Source organism: Heteronotia binoei, chromosome 13, assembly GCF_032191835.1.
Source record: "Heteronotia binoei isolate CCM8104 ecotype False Entrance Well chromosome 13, APGP_CSIRO_Hbin_v1, whole genome shotgun sequence".
Lineage (NCBI taxonomy): Eukaryota > Metazoa > Chordata > Lepidosauria > Squamata > Gekkonidae > Heteronotia > Heteronotia binoei.
The window spans coordinates 2,917,870-2,933,328 of record NC_083235.1 but is presented as its reverse complement, the minus strand read 5'-3'; the positions used below and the strand labels follow the sequence as shown (position 1 = coordinate 2,933,328).

The 15,459-nt window shown below is 48.2% G+C and overlaps 1 protein-coding gene across 1 annotated transcript in view; it reads right to left on the bottom strand.

Annotated features, from left to right (window-relative positions):
- LOC132581421 (A.superbus venom factor 1-like) overlaps positions 1 to 15,459 on the bottom strand; it is a 106,715-nt gene that overhangs the window by 64,352 nt on the left and 26,904 nt on the right. The window contains exons 12-13 of the mRNA XM_060252663.1: positions 9,171 to 9,383; positions 4,807 to 5,001 (exon numbers count right to left, since the gene is read on the bottom strand). Coding sequence (XP_060108646.1) covers positions 4,807 to 5,001; positions 9,171 to 9,383 — 408 coding nt within the window. The remainder of the gene's footprint in view (positions 1 to 4,806; positions 5,002 to 9,170; positions 9,384 to 15,459) is intronic.

Sequence of the window (15,459 nt, the reverse complement as noted above, 5' to 3'; positions counted from 1 at the left end):
GTTCTTCTCAGGGGAAGGCCTCAGCCTCTCTGCCCTGTTGTTGGCCCTCCAGAGGAACTGGTTGGCGCCTGTGTGAGACAGGAGGCTGGACTAGAGGGACCCTCACTGGTCTGACCCAGCAGGGCTCTTCTGATGTTCTTCTCAGGGGAAGGCCTCGGCCTCTCTGCCCTGTTGTTTGCCCTCCAGAGGAACTGGCTGGCCCCTGTGTGAGACAGGAGGCTGGACTAGATGGACCCTCCCTGGTCTGACCCAGCAGGGCTCTTCCGATGTTCTCAGGGGAAGGCCTCAGCCTCTCTGCCCTGTTGTTGGCCCTCCAGAGGAACTGGTTGGCCACTGCGTGAGACAGGATGCTGGACTATTTTATTTATTTATTTAATTTATTTTATCAGATTTATCAGATCCTGCCCTCCCCTAACGGGCTTAGGGTGGCTAACAACAGTTTAAAACCGCGTAAAATACTAAAAACAATATACAATAAAATCAGTTCTACAGGTCCGATGCCATATAGGGCTTTAAAAGTTATAACCAGCACCTTGAAACGAATCCGGAATGCCACAGGCAACCAGTATAACGTTTCCAGTGCAGGTTGGATGTGCTCCCATGCAGGTAGCTCCAACAACAACCTGGCTGTTGTGTTTTGCACCAGTTGAAGCCTCCGGGGTTGAGTTAAGGGCAGCCCCATGTAGAGGGCATTACAGTAGTCTATTCTCGAGGTGACCGTCGCATGGATCACTGTTGCCAAGTTGTTATGGAACCAACTGCCTTATCCGCCTAAGATGAAAAAATGCAGATTTGGCAGTGGCTCCTACCTGGGCCTCCATTGACTAGATGGACCAGTTTTGGGCACCACAACTTTAAAAGGATATAAACAAAATGGAACGTGTCCAGAGGAGGACAACAATGAGGGTGAGGATTCTGGAGACCAAGTCCTACGAGGAAAGGCTGAAGGAGCTGGTTATGTTTAGCCTGGAGAGGAGGCACTGATTGCTCATAGGATCCCCATCTTCAAGGACTTGAAGGGCTGTCCTAGAGAGGATGGTGTGGAATTGTTTTCTCTGGTCCCGGAAGGTAGGACCAGAACGAACAGGTTGGAATTAAATCAGAAGAGTTTCCAGTTCAACATCAGGAAGAACCTCCTGACCATTAGAGCAGTTCCTCAGTGGAACAGGCTTCCTCAGGAGGTGATGGGCTCTCCTTCCTTGGAGGTTTTTAAGCAGAGGCTAGATGGCCATCTGACAGCAGTGCTGATCCTTTGAATTACGCAGATCGTGAGAAGGAGGGCAGGAAGGGTGTGTGTGGGGGGGGAGGTGTTTGTAAAGTTCCTGCATTGTGCAGGAGGTCAGACTAGATTACCCTGGAGGTCCCTTCCAACTCTATGATTCTGTGATTCTGTGACCAGTAGTCTGATCCAGTAGGGCTCTTCTTAGGTTCTTATGATGCACATCTAGAGACATAGGGACTCTCCCAGGAAATATGAGTACCTGTTCCCCTGAGGATCAACCAAGTTCACAATGAAAGCAGCTGAGTTCACTACACAGCAACCAGCCCCCACCCCGCCCAGAACTGCCCCCTCGTGTGGGCTTTCAGAAGAGCAGAGAGAGAGCATCCAGTCCCCTAAATAGAAAGTATATTCCTGAAGACATGCATTTCAACCCCCAAAGAATTTTTAAAATTCAAATGCAACATGAGTCAGTTCTTGCACCCCTTCAAAATTGTCACAGCCTGTTCTCCTCAGAGGTACACTTTGTGATTCTGGGGACGCCGGGCAAAAGTCCAGGATGGGGCCACAGAATCCGTTCACTTGATAAGTAACTGCAGGGCTTTTTGTAGAAAAAAAATCCAGCAGGAACTCATTTGCTTATTAGGCCACACCCCCTGATGTCACCATTGTTCCACACAGGGCTTTTTCAGCAGAAAAAGCCCAGCAGGGACTCATTTGCTTATTAGGCCACACCCTAGGGTTGCCAAGTCCAATTCAAGAAATATCTGGGGACTTTGGGGGTGGAGCCAGGAGACATTGGGGGCGGAGCCAGGAGCAAGGGTGTGACAAGCATCATTGAACGCCAAGGGAGTTCTGGCCATCACATTTAAAGGGACAGCACACCTTTTTAAAAGTCTTCCTTCCATAGGAAATAATGAAGGATAGGGGCACCTTCTTTTGGGGCTCATAGAATTGGACTCCCTGGTCCAATCATTTTAAAACTCGAGGGGTACTTTGGGGGGAGGCACTAGATACAATACTGAAAGTTTGGTGCCTCTACTTCAAAAAACAGCTCCCCCAGAGCCCCCAAAACCTCCAGATCAATTCCCCATTATACCCTATGACAGGGGTGGCCAACGGTAGCTCTCCAGATGTTTTTTACCTACAACTCCCATCAGCCCCAGCCATTGGCTGGGGCTGATGGGAGTTGTAGGCAAAAAACATCTGGAGAGCTACTGTTGGCCACCCCTGCCCTATGAGAATCGATCTCCACAAAGGGAATAATAAAGTGCTCAGCAGATGTTTCCCTTCCCCCACCCCGTTTCTGGCGACTCTGAAGCGAGGGATTGTCCTCTCTACTCACGAGTTGCTGCCAACTTCTTTCAAGTAACACAGACACCCCATCCCAAGAGGAAGCCTTTCAATCGGAGATTGAAGCCTCCGGAGGGGGAAAGGCACATGGTCCTCTGGGGGCGGGGCTTCCCCCTGCTGGCCAGCTGACTGGGGGCGGGAAGGAGCCTGGGAAAATGGAAGAACCCCTGCTGGGACCTGGAGATTGGCAAGCCTACCACACCCCCTGATGTCACCATTGTTCTGCTGAAAAAGCCCATCAGGGACTCATTTGCTTATTAGGCCACACCCTCTGATGTCACCATTGTTAGCTGACATGAAGGTTCTTTCTACCATATGTGGTGGACTTGCGAAAAGGCGAAACAATTTTGGCTTATGACTCAACAAGAGATTTCGAAAATCTTGGGATATAATATTAAGAGAGCACCCGATGTCTCTCTGGTGGGATTACAAATGGAAAGCTTTCTGAAGCGAGACAGGACATTGTATGCACAAATGTGGAAGCAAGACAAAATACCAGAAAAATGGGACTGGGTCTTAAAAGTATTAAACTGGAGTGAAATGGTCAAACTTACTAGAATCTTAAATGTAATTTGGAGAAATTCAAAGAAGATTGGGAGAAGTTTCAAAATTATGTGGAGTTACAATGGAAAGTGAAGAGATATTCAGTGATTTTTGACAACAATGATTGAACTTCTAAAGAGAAAAGAACTGTGATTATTGTTATTTGATTTAATATGTAAGTTAGATGAATAAGAATTAAGCTGAGGATAAAGCATAATAATCATCTTTGAGTTAAGATAATAGTAACTTTCAGTGAAGATTTTATAACTGTGAATTTTATCTTTAGATTGTTTTTTATATATTTTGAATACCGGCAGAGGTCATAAATTAGAGGGGAGGAGAGGGAGGAAAATTTGTAATGTATTGGCTGATTATATTTGGGTTTTGATTGAAGTATATTTTTCAATATATTGCAAAAATAATAAAATTTGGTCTACAAAAAAACCTCCCAAAAAACCATTGTTAGCTGACATGTTAATACATCAGACTGTGGCTTCCTAGGTCCTAACACTTTCTAATCAAAACTAAAATAAATCTGGACAGGGGTGGGATTTGCCATTTTTTGAATGAATGCATTCTTCCATGCTGGGAATTATTAGGAAGGGAATTGAAAACAAATCAGCCAGTATCATAATGCCCTTGTATAAATCGATGGTGCGGTCTCATTTGGAGTACTGTGTGCAGTTCTGGTCGCCGCACCTCAAAAAGGATATTATAGCATTGGAGAAAGTCCAGAGAAGGGCAACTAGAATGATTAAAGGGCTGGAGCACTTTCCCTATGAAGAAAGGTTGAAACGCTTGGGACTCTTTAGCTTGGAGAAACGTCGACTGCGGGGTGACATGATAGAGGTTTACAAGATAATGCATGGGATGGAGAAAGTAGAGAGAGAAGTACTTTTCTCCCTTTCTCACAATACAAGAACTCATGGGCATTCGATGAAATTGCTGAGCAGAGAGGTTAAAACGGATAAAAGGAAGTACTTCTTTACCCAAAGGGTGATTAACATGTGGAATTCACTGCCACAGGAGGTGGTGGCGGCCACAAGTATAGCCACCTTCAAGAAGGGTTTAGATAAAAATATGGAGCACAGGTCCATCAGTGGCTATTAGCCACAGTGTATGTGTGTATATAAAATTTTTTGCCACTGTGTGACACAGAGTGTTGGACTGGAGGGGCCACTGGCCTGATCCAACAAGGCTTCTCTTATGTTCTTATGTGACACAGACTGTTGGACTGGAGGGGCCACTGGCCTGATCCAACAAGGCTTCTCTTATGTTCTTATGTGACACAGACTGTTGGACTGGAGGGGCACTGGCCTGATCTAACACGGCTTCTCTTATGTTCTTATGTGACACAGAGTGTTGGACTGGAGGGGCCATTGGCCTGCTCCAACACGGCTTCTCTTATGTTCTTATGTGACACAGAGTGTTGGACTGGAGGGGCCACCGGCCTGATCCAACAGGGCTTCTCTTATGTTCTTAGGTGACACAGAGTGTTGGACTGGAGGGTCCATTGGCCTGATCCAACACGGCTTCTCTTATGTTCTTCTGTGACACAGAGTGTTGGACTTGATGGGCCGTTGGCCTGATCCAACATGGCTTCTCTTATGTTCTTATGTTCCCCTCCCCCCACCTTCTGCATCAATTCCACCCCCCCGCCCCCCCCCCCAGGCTATAGCAGTTTTACCTACCGTTCCCATGCAGGTATCTTTCACATCCACCCAGACAGAGTCAGCCACCATTTCACGGTTTCCAATTTGAAAGTAAGCCACAATTCGGAAAGAGGGGATGAGATCAGGGGTGATGGGCAGAGACATCGTCACCAGGTTCTGCCCTGGGGCCTTAAGTTGCCTCCCGGTCTTGAAGATCTTTCCTTTGGTCATGATCTGAGGGAGAACAAGAGGACAGTGGGGTGGGAAGTGTCAAGCCCGACTATTTTGATATGATGGCCGAGCAAATGTCAAACCAATGCTCTGGTCCTTCTCCATTATTGAAAGCCTATCAACCACGTCCGCCTCAACATCTGGCCAAGAATGTTTATGTTACTGGAAAAAGTATACTGTGTCTGAAGTGTGCACTCCCTAATTTTCACAGGCCTATTATCAGTTCAAGAGTTAGTGTTAAGAGTGCTTTTGTAGTGTAAAAGAAAGTTACTGCTGTACCCTTTGAACGTTAGATTTGAATGAAGCGCTTTCTCGTAACTGTTTACGATACCTTATCTAGCACCATGTAACTTCTGGTATCTCAGTCTTTCCAAGGACCGTGTTCCTTGGGCACCTTTGCATTCCTAAATAAACCAGTCTATTTGAAATAAAACAAAATTATTGGGACTTGACAGGAAGACAAAAGAGGCTAATATGCAAGACTGGGATAATGCTGGATTCACATGGCTCAGAGCTAGGAAAGAGCCTGGAAATTCCTTGCGCTCTATGGGGCTAGTGACCAACGTTCCCTCTAAGCTGCGCTAGTGTGAGCTAGTTCACAGTTTTTTGGGCTCAGACATTGTTGTCCTAGCTCAGGAAAAATGACCCCAGAGCACACAAAAAAACATCTGGAGAGCTACCGTTGGCCACCCTTGCTTTATTCTACTTCTTCTTGAGAAAATGGCAGCTTTGGAAGGCGGACCGTATGGCATTATACCCTACTGAAGCCCCTCACCTCCCTAAAGCCCAGTCTCTACCCTCAAATCCCCAAGTATTTCTCCCCCCCCCCTCAAACTGACATTTTAAACAGATTTCCAAAGGATTTTAAAGGAAAGGGGGAAAAGGAAAGAAAAGGTAAGTTTCCAAATTACATAGCTGACTTGGGCCGCGGTCACACTCACCATTAAATCCATCTCCAACACGTCGTTATTATACTCCGCAGCTTTTATACAATGAATTTCCTGATCAGACATCCCTCAGACATACCTCCTTCCTTCTGTTCTAAGCCGCATAGGTCCCATAGTTGGTCGGTTGATCAGAGGTCTCATCCGGACCTCGTTTTATGAGATGGCATTCCGCACTCGCGCAAGTGCAGTACCTTATGATACTTTACCCATTACTAGAGTCCATCAGTGGCTATTAGTCACAGCATATTGTTAGGAGCCCCACTTTCTCTCTCTAGTTATTGGGGTGCTCCTGTATGAACAGGCAGGGCCTCTTGGTCACACTGTCTGGGGCAGTGATGCTCTGTATTCTTGGTGCCTTGGAGGGGAGGGGGGACAGTGGGAAGGCTTCTAGTCCCTTGGCCCACTGGTGGACCTCCTGATGGCACCTGGGTGTTTTTGGCCACTGTGTGACACAGAGTATTGGACCAGATGGGCAATTGGCCTGATCCAACATGGCTTCTCTTATGTTCTTATGTGACACAGAGTACTGGACTGGATGGGCCACAGGCCTGATCCAACATGGCTTCTCTTATGTAACACAGAGTGTTGGACTGGAGGGGCCATTGGCCTGACCCAACATGGCTTCTCTTATGTTCTTATGTCTGGGGCAAGTGATGCTCTGTATTCTTGGTGCCTTGAAGGGGGGGACAGTGGGAGGGCTTCTAGTGTCCTGGCCCCACTGATGGACCTCTTGATGGCACCTGGGTATTTTTGGCCACTGTGTGACACAGAGTGTTGGACTAGATGGGCCATTGGTCTGACCCAAATTGGCTTCTCTTATGTTCTTATATCTGTGGCAGTGATGCTCTGTATTCTTGGTGCTTGGGGGGGCACAGTGGGAGGGCTTCTAGTGTCCTGGCCCCACGGATGGACCTCCTGAGGGCACCTGGGTTTTTTGGCTACTGTGTGACTCAGTGTTGGACTAGATGGCCCATTGGCCTGATCCAACATGGCTTCTCTTATGTTCTTATGTCTGGCGCAGTGATGCTCTGTATTCTTGGTGCCTTGGGGGCGGGGGGAACAGTGGGAGGGCTTCTAGTGTCCTGGCCCCACTGGTGAACCTCCTGAAGGCACATGGGTATTTTTGGTCACTGTGTGACACAGAGTGTTGGACTGGAGGGCCATTGGCCTGACCTGACACGGCTTCTCTTATGTTATGTTCATATATATATATACCAAACATAAATGCAATAGGATAAATATAACAAAATGTCCATGAATAATACATGTCACTGTATTCATTTTGCGTGTCCTTTATGTTGTGAGATTAACTATCAAACTATCCTCTCATATAGAGATACCCATATTTGTTTGAAACCAACTATAGAACGGTAACCAAATATCTTTATTTCTTTGGATATTACCTCTACTCAGTGTGGTTGAAAGGAGCATCCATTTCTGCCACTTCAAAAAGTGTTTCAAATAATTCTTCTTTGGAGGGTGTTTCAGCACTTTTCCGTAATTTTGCCATAGCAATTCTTGCTGCTGTTATTGCATGCATAATTAAATATTTCTGTACTGGGGGTTAGCAACCCTATGTGACATGGAAGTAGAGTGGCTTTTGAGCCTCCCCAGAAAAGACCTCAAATTAAACCTCTCAAGAGAATAGAGTGTGCATCATACAAGTTATTTCCACATGCTGCTTCTCCATGAGGTCTAGACATGGATCCCTGGAGATCTACTTGTTTAATGAATTACCTTTCAATCAGCTGAATTCCAGGTTAGGGTTGCCAAGTCCAATTCAAGAAATATCTGGGAACTTTGGGGGTGGGACCAGGAGACATTGGGGGTGGAGCCAGGAATAAGGGTGTGACAAGCATAATTGAACTCCAAGAGAGTTCTGGCCATCACATTTAAAGGGACAGCACACCTTTTTAAATGTCTTCCTTCCACAGGAAATAATGAAGAACAGGGGCACCTTCTTTTGGGGCTCATAGAGTTGAACACCCTGGTCCAATCGTTTTGAAACTTGGGATATACTTTGGAGAGAGGCACTAGATACTACACTGAAAATTTGATACCTCTACCTCAAAAAACAGCTCCTCCAGAGCCCCCGAAACCTCCAGCTCAATTCCCCATTATACCCTATGAGAATTGATCTCCACATAGGGAATAATGAAGTGCTCAGCAGACGTTTCCTTCCCTCCACCCCCCCCCCCATGTTTCTGGTGACTCTGAAGCGAAGGATTGGCCTCTCTACTCACGAGTTGCTGACAACTTCTTCCAAGTAACACAGACACACCATCCCAAGAGGAAGCCTTTCAATCGGAGACTGAAGCCTCCGGAGGTAGAAAGGCACATGGTCCTCTGGGGGTGGGGCTTTCCCCCACTGGCCAGCTGACTGGGGGCGGGAAGGAGCCTGGGAAAGCGGAAGAACCCCCACTGGGACCTGGGGATTGGCAAGCCTACTCCAGGTGGATTGCAATATATTAGAACAATGCAAAAAAGGAACTTCGATGGACCCCCAATCACTCTCCTTTGGGTGAAGTCGTTGCTAGAATGATGGCGCAGGAAAAATAACTGCACCCAACGTCCATAAGGACGTCCCTTTTTGCAATTTAATCTTAAATACGCCCAGGTGGACACCTTTACATTTTTTCTGAGAATCTTCCGCTCACTACCTCTTATGGGAGGAATAGAAGCTGGGGTGGAAATATCAGGTGAAACGCAGGTGGGAAAGGAAGAATTAAGCCCCCCTTCCTGACTGCTCTTTCACTGGTGCAAATTGCTGAACTGGGGGACCAACACAGACAAAAAAGAAAACATGGTTTTGCTGTGTAATCTGTAGTTCACCCTTAGCCAACGTGCTGCCATCTCACTCCCTTCCTTTGGGGAAGACATTGGTAACTAGGGCATGGTTCCCCTAGAGAAACCAGGATTTTCCAGCAGGACCAGATCTACGTGTTTTTTTTTTGGGGGGGGGGCAAAATTAAAAAATGACACTCCCTTGTGGGCCCATTCTATCTTATGGGCCCATAGAATAGAATGGACTCCATACTGAATTTGGCGCGCCTCCCCCCCCCCGGCAGCGCCTGGGGCACGTGCCCCCTCCAACCCTCCCTAGATCCAGCCCTGTTTTCCAGCCCTATAGGGTCTTCAGCTACCAGTGTTCCTTCCAGAGGGCATAAGTATTCATTTAAAAAAGGAGAAGGGGATTCGGCCCTTGGATCTTCCCCCTGGACTTACGATGTAGGTGAAATAAGGGATCTGGTTCATCACGTTTTGATTGCTGGTCTTCACGTTGAAATTGATGGGCAAGTTATCCCCGGCCCTGAGCTCCCTGGCTGTGACTGCCAGATGAAGGTAGTTCCCAGATTGCCCTTGGGTCTGGTAGGCGTTGGCCAATATGGTGTTGCTGGCCTGGGCATTCGCCTGGACTCTCGGGTGTCTGGTTTTGACCTAAAAGAAAGAGAGAGGTTGTCAGTTTTGAAATTCGCCTGCTTCTTCTTGAGTAGCACTGCTGTGACTGTATTTTAGTAATTTTAGCACTGCATTGCTTTTTTAGATGTTACTTGATTGTCCGCCGCTCTGAGACCGCTTGTGGAGAGGGCGGGATATAAATGTAAGGTAAATAAATAAAACAGTCAAACCTCCAAGCACCCATGATGGAATCGCAATGAAAATCACCAGGAAGACAGAAACTCCGCTTCACGTTCCGCTGAGGAGGAAGGAGTTGGCTCCAATCCTGAGGAAATGGGTATCTAGTACCGAGTAAGTGCTTTTACATAGCCTGCATATTCCTGCAGGGGTGGTCATAGGGCAAAAGTTCTTATAATTGGAGTTTCAGTATGTCCTTTTTTAGTGAATGGCTCACAAAACCTGATCTCTGATGTCAGAGGCTACTGTTACCAAACAGAGCCCTAGAAAATATGGTCCCACCTTCGCCGAGCTCTGAACTTCCATGACAAATAGCTGGTCTGGTCCAAACCGGATTGTCCTTTGTAGGCCTCATTTTGGGCAGGGGCTCACAGGAGTGGAGCTCTGGGACCTCTAAATTTTATTGTGCTCTTTCTTTCTTAGCCCCCCCCCCAAAAAAAACTTGCTTCTCCACTATTTAAACCCCCTGTAAGAATTTTGCTAAACTCTAAGATTTGAAAAACTTTCTAATATCTCCCCCACAAAAAATGGGGAAATAACCAAAACATATAAGGTAGACAGATGGAAATCTTCTCCATGCCACGGAGGCCACATAGAAGAATATATTGGATTCATATCCCACCCTATACTCTGAATCTCAGAGTCTCAGAATGGCTCACAATCTCCTTTACCTTCCTCCCCCACAAAAGACACCCTGTGAGGTGGATGGGGCTGAGAGAAGAAGAAGATATTGTATTTATATCCCGCCCTCCACTCCAAAGAGTCTCACAGTGGCACACCATCTCCTTTACCTTCCTCCCCCACAACAGACACCCTGTGAGGTAGATGAAGATATTGGATTTATATCCCGTCCTCCACTCTGAAGAGTCTCAGAGCGACTCACAATCTCCTTTACCCTCCTCCTCCACAACAGACACCCTGTGAGGTAGATGAAGATATTGGATTTATATCCCGCCCTCCACTCAAGAAGAGTCTCAGAGCGGCTCACAATCTCCTTTCCCTTCCTCCCCCACAACAGACACCCTGTGAGGTAGATGAAGATATTGGATTTATATCCTGCCCTCCACTCCGGAGAGTCTCAGAGCGGCTGACCCAAGGCCATGCTAGCAGGTGCAAGTGGAGGAGTGGGGAATCAAACCCGGTTCTCCCAGATAAGAGAGCTCTGGCTGACCCAAGGCCATTCCAGCAGCTGCAAGTGGAGGAGTGGGGAATCAAACCCGGTTCTCCCAGATAAGAGAGCTCTGGCTGACCCAAGGCCATTCCAGCAGCTGCAAGTGGAGGAGTGGGGAATCAAACCCGGTTCTCCCAGATAAGAGAGCTCTGGCTGACCCAAGGCCATTCCAGCAGCTGCAAGTGGAGGAGTGGGGAATCAAACCCATTTCTCCCAGATAAGAGAGCTCTGGCTGACCCAAGGCCATTCCAGCAGCTGAAAGAGAGGAGTGGGGAATACAACTCAGTTCTCCCAGATAAGAGAGCTCTGGCTGACCCAAGGCCATTCCAGCAGCTGCAAGTGGAGGAGTGGGGAATCAAACCCGGTTCTCCCAGATAAGAGAGCTCTGGCTGACCCAAGGCCATTCCAGCAGCTGCAAGTGGAGGAGTGGGGAATCAAACCCATTTCTCCCAGATAAGAGAGCTCTGGCTGACCCAAGGCCATTCCAGCAGCTGAAAGAGAGGAGTGGGGAATACAACTCAGTTCTCCCAGATAAGAGAGCTCTGGCTGACCCAAGGCCATTCCAGCAGCTGCAAGTGGAGGAGTGGGGAATCAAACCCAGTTCTCCCAGATAAGAGTCTGTGCACTTCACCACTACACCAAACTGAAAGTAATTTAAAAAGTATGATGGGAGCAGGGTTTTATGATGACAATTATAATTCAAGAAGCATTGTAAGATAGATGCCGAGCTGATATAATTTAGTAAACCTTCTGGCGATGTCGGGTGTGTGTGTGTGGCATATGCAAATGAGGTATGCAAATGAGTTGTGCTAATGAGCTCTGGCACCTCTTTTTCTAGGGAATGGCCCCTGGTCCTTTGTCCAAAAGGGATTCCATGTGGCAGGACAGTCCAATGGGAAATGGGAATGAACGGGTCATTCTAATGTGAATCCCCTGGGGTCAAAGATCCCAGATGCTCTAGAGCTACAACAAAGTTTCAGGGCTCGTGTTGCATTGTTCCTCAAGGAAGTGAAAGTCATATGTAAATGCCTCAGGCAGTCCATCAGACTCCACACAAACTCACCTGTGCGCAGATAAAAACTTATATGCGGCTGTCATGCCCTGGGGTGCAGGTAGGGAAAGAGACCAAGTCCCAGCTGGGGCCTGAGTTGGAAAGCAGAGAAGGAACCACCAGGGCGAGTCCAAAACACAGAATCCAAATCCAGTCCAAGGTCAGAATCAACAGAGCAGAACAGGAACCAATAGAGAACCACGTCCAAAACACAAACCGAGAGCAGAGTCGTTCCTAGCCAGAAGTCAAAGGGCCGAAGGATCAAGTTTCAAAGCCAGCCAAGGTGGACGCAGGTCACAAGATAGACACGTCGCTTCCACAGAGGCCGCAGCCCTGAGCAGAGGCTAAATGGCCCTCCCGTGGTGCTTCAATTAACAGTGGGAAGCTCCTGCTAATACTCAGGGCTATTCGAACGCCTTCCCCTTTGGCGTCCCTCCCTTCTCCGGGCTGCTAAGTCCCGGTGTAGCTAGGGTTGCCAAGTCCAAGAAATATCTGGGGACTTTGAGGGTGGAGCCAGGAGACTTTGGGGGTGGAGCCAGGAGCAAGGTGGGGACAAGCATCATTGAACTCCAAAGGGAGTTCTGGCCATCACATTTAAAGGGACCACACACCTTTTTAAATGCCTTCCTTCCATAGGAAATAATGAAGGATAGGGGGACCTTCTTTTGGGGCTCACAGAATTGGATCGCCTGGTCCAATCTTTTTGAAACTTGGGGGGTATTTTGGGGAGATGCACTGGATGTTATACTGAAAATTTGGTGCCTGTATCTTAAAAAACAGCCCCCTCACCAGAGCCCCACATACAAATTCTCCATTATTCCCTATGGGAATCGGTCTCTATAGGGATTAATGGAGTGCCCCGCAGACATTTCCCTCCCCCCTCCCGCTTTCTGATGACCCTGGCTGCAGAGCCCCCCCCCCCCGCCCCCCAAATGATCACATTTAAAGGGACCACACACCTTTTAATTTCTTCCTTCCACAGGAAATAATGGATAGGAGCACCTTCTTTTGAGGCTCATAGGTCCAATCTTTTTGAAACTTGGGAGGTATTCTGGGGAGTGGCACCTTCCTTCCTTGCGGCTTTGAAACATCTGACGTTCATATCTTGAGGCTCTCAAAGCATCTGATGTTTATTCTCGTGGCTCTTATGCTGAGCAAATTTGGCCACCCCTGGATTAGTCCCTTGCTCTGGCACTGGTATACTTTACGAGCTTTCAGGGCAGCTGGCTGGCCTGCAACCAATGACTAGAGTTGCCGGATCCAATTCAAGAAATATTTGGGACTTTGGGGGTGGAGCCAGGAGACATTGGGGGTGAAGTCAGGAGCAAGGTTGGGACAAGCGTGATGAAACTCACATTTAAAGAGACTGGACATCTTTTCAATGTCTTCCCTCCATTGGAAAGAATGAAGGATAGGGGCACCTACTTTTGGGGCTCAAATATAGGACTCCCTGGTCCAATCTTTTTGAAACTTGGAGGATGTTTTGAGGAGAGGCACCGGATGCTATGCTGAAAATGTGGTGCCTCTATCTCAAAAGACAGCTTTCCCGGAGACCCAGATACCTGCGGATCAATTCTCCATTTTTTCCTATTGGAATAAGTCTCCATAGGGAATAACAGAGTTCCCAGCAGACATTTCCCTCCTTCCCTCCCCCCCCCCCCCCATTACTTTCCGATGACCCTGAATCCCCTGCCCCCACCTGGGGATTGGCAACCCTAGGTGCAGCCATTCCTTTAATGCGACTAGTGGCCGGGGAGAGTCAGCCGGGGTCCCTGCTTGCAGCTGTGCTTGCCCCCTCCTCCGCTGCTGGGTCAAGGTGGGGGGGAGGTAAGCTGTCAACCTTCTGAGCACTCAAAGGGCCAGGTATAGGCTCCGATATTAGCTAGCCCTCGTCACTTATGACAGGGGCCTAGCATCAAGGCGCATATTTCTCCCCAGCCCAGAAAATGAGGAGGATGGTTGACTTCTATAAAAAAGGAAAGGTCCCTCCATCCCTTCTGCTAAGGTGAGCTGAAATCTGTTCAGACTGACAATGACTTATATCGTGGACTGAGCAGGGAGCCCTCCCCTAATAGCTCACAAGCTCTCCAGGGACACTGGCTTTGTGTATAAGAAGATAAAATAGAAGATATTGGATTTATATCCCGCCCTCCACTCCAAAGAGTCTCAGAGCGGCTCACAATCTCCTTTCCCTTCCTCCCCCACAACAGACACCCTGTGAGGTAGATGAAGATATTGGATTTATATCCCGCCCTCCACTCCAAAGAGTCTCAGAGCGGCTCACAGTCTCCTTCCCCTTCCTCCCCCACAACAGACACCCTGTGAGGTAGATGAAGATATTGGATTTATATCCCGCCCTCCACTCCAAAGAGTCTCAGAGCGGCTCACAGTCTCCTTCCCCTTCCTCCCCCACAACAGACACACTGTGAGGTAGATGAAGATATTGGATTTATATCCCGCCCTCCACTCCGAAGAGTCTCAGAGCGGCTCACAATCTCCTTTACCTTCCTCCCCCACAACAGACATCCTGTGAGGTAGATGAAGATATTGGATTTATATCCCGCCCTCCACTCCAAAGAGTCTCAGAGCGGCTCACAATCTCCTTTACCTTCCTCCCCCACAACAGACACACTGTGAGGTAGATGAAGATATTGGATTTATATCCCGCCCTCCACTCCGAAGAGTCTCAGAGCGGCTCACAATCTCCTTTACCTTCCTCCCCCACAACAGACACACTGTGAGGTAGATGAAGATATTGGATTTATATCCCACCCTCCACTCCGAAGAGTCTCAGAGCGGCTCACAATCTCCTTTCCCTTCCTCCCCCACAACAGACATCCTGTGAGGTAGATGAAGATATTGGATTTATATCCCGCCCTCCACTCCAAAGAGTCTCAGAGCGGCTCACAATCTCCTTTACCTTCCTCCCCCACAACAGACACACTGTGAGGTAGATGAAGATATTGGATTTATATCCCACCCTCCACTCCGAAGAGTCTCAGAGCGGCTCACAATCTCCTTTACCTTCCTTCCCCACAACAGACACACTGTGAGGTAGATGAAGATATTGGATTTATATCCCGCCCTCCACTCCGAAGAGTCTCAGAGCGGCTCACAATCTCCTTTCCCTTCCTCCCCCACAACAGACATCCTGTGAGGTAGATGAAGATATTGGATTTATATCCTGCCCTCCACTCCGAAGAGTCTCAGAGCGGCTCACAATCTCCTTTCCCTTCCTCCCCCACAGCAGACATCCTGTGAGGTAGATGAAGATATTGGATTTATATCCCACTCTCCACTCCGAAGAGTCTCAGAGCGGCTCTCAGTCTCCTTCCCCTTCCTCCCCCACAACAGACACCCTGTGAGGTAGATGGAGATATTGGATTTATATCCCGCCCTCCACTCCGAAGAGTCTCAGAGCGGCTCTCAGTCTCCTTCCCCTTCCTCCCCCACAACAGACACCCTGTGAGGTAGATGGAGATATTGGATTTATATCCCACTCTCCACTCCGAAGAGTCTCAGAGCGGCTCATAGTCTCCTTTACCTTCCTCCCCCACAACAGACACTTTGTGAGGTGGGTGGGGCTGAGAGGACTCTCACAGCAGCTGCCCTTTCAAGGACCACCTCTGCCAGAGCTATGGCTGACCCAAGGCCAT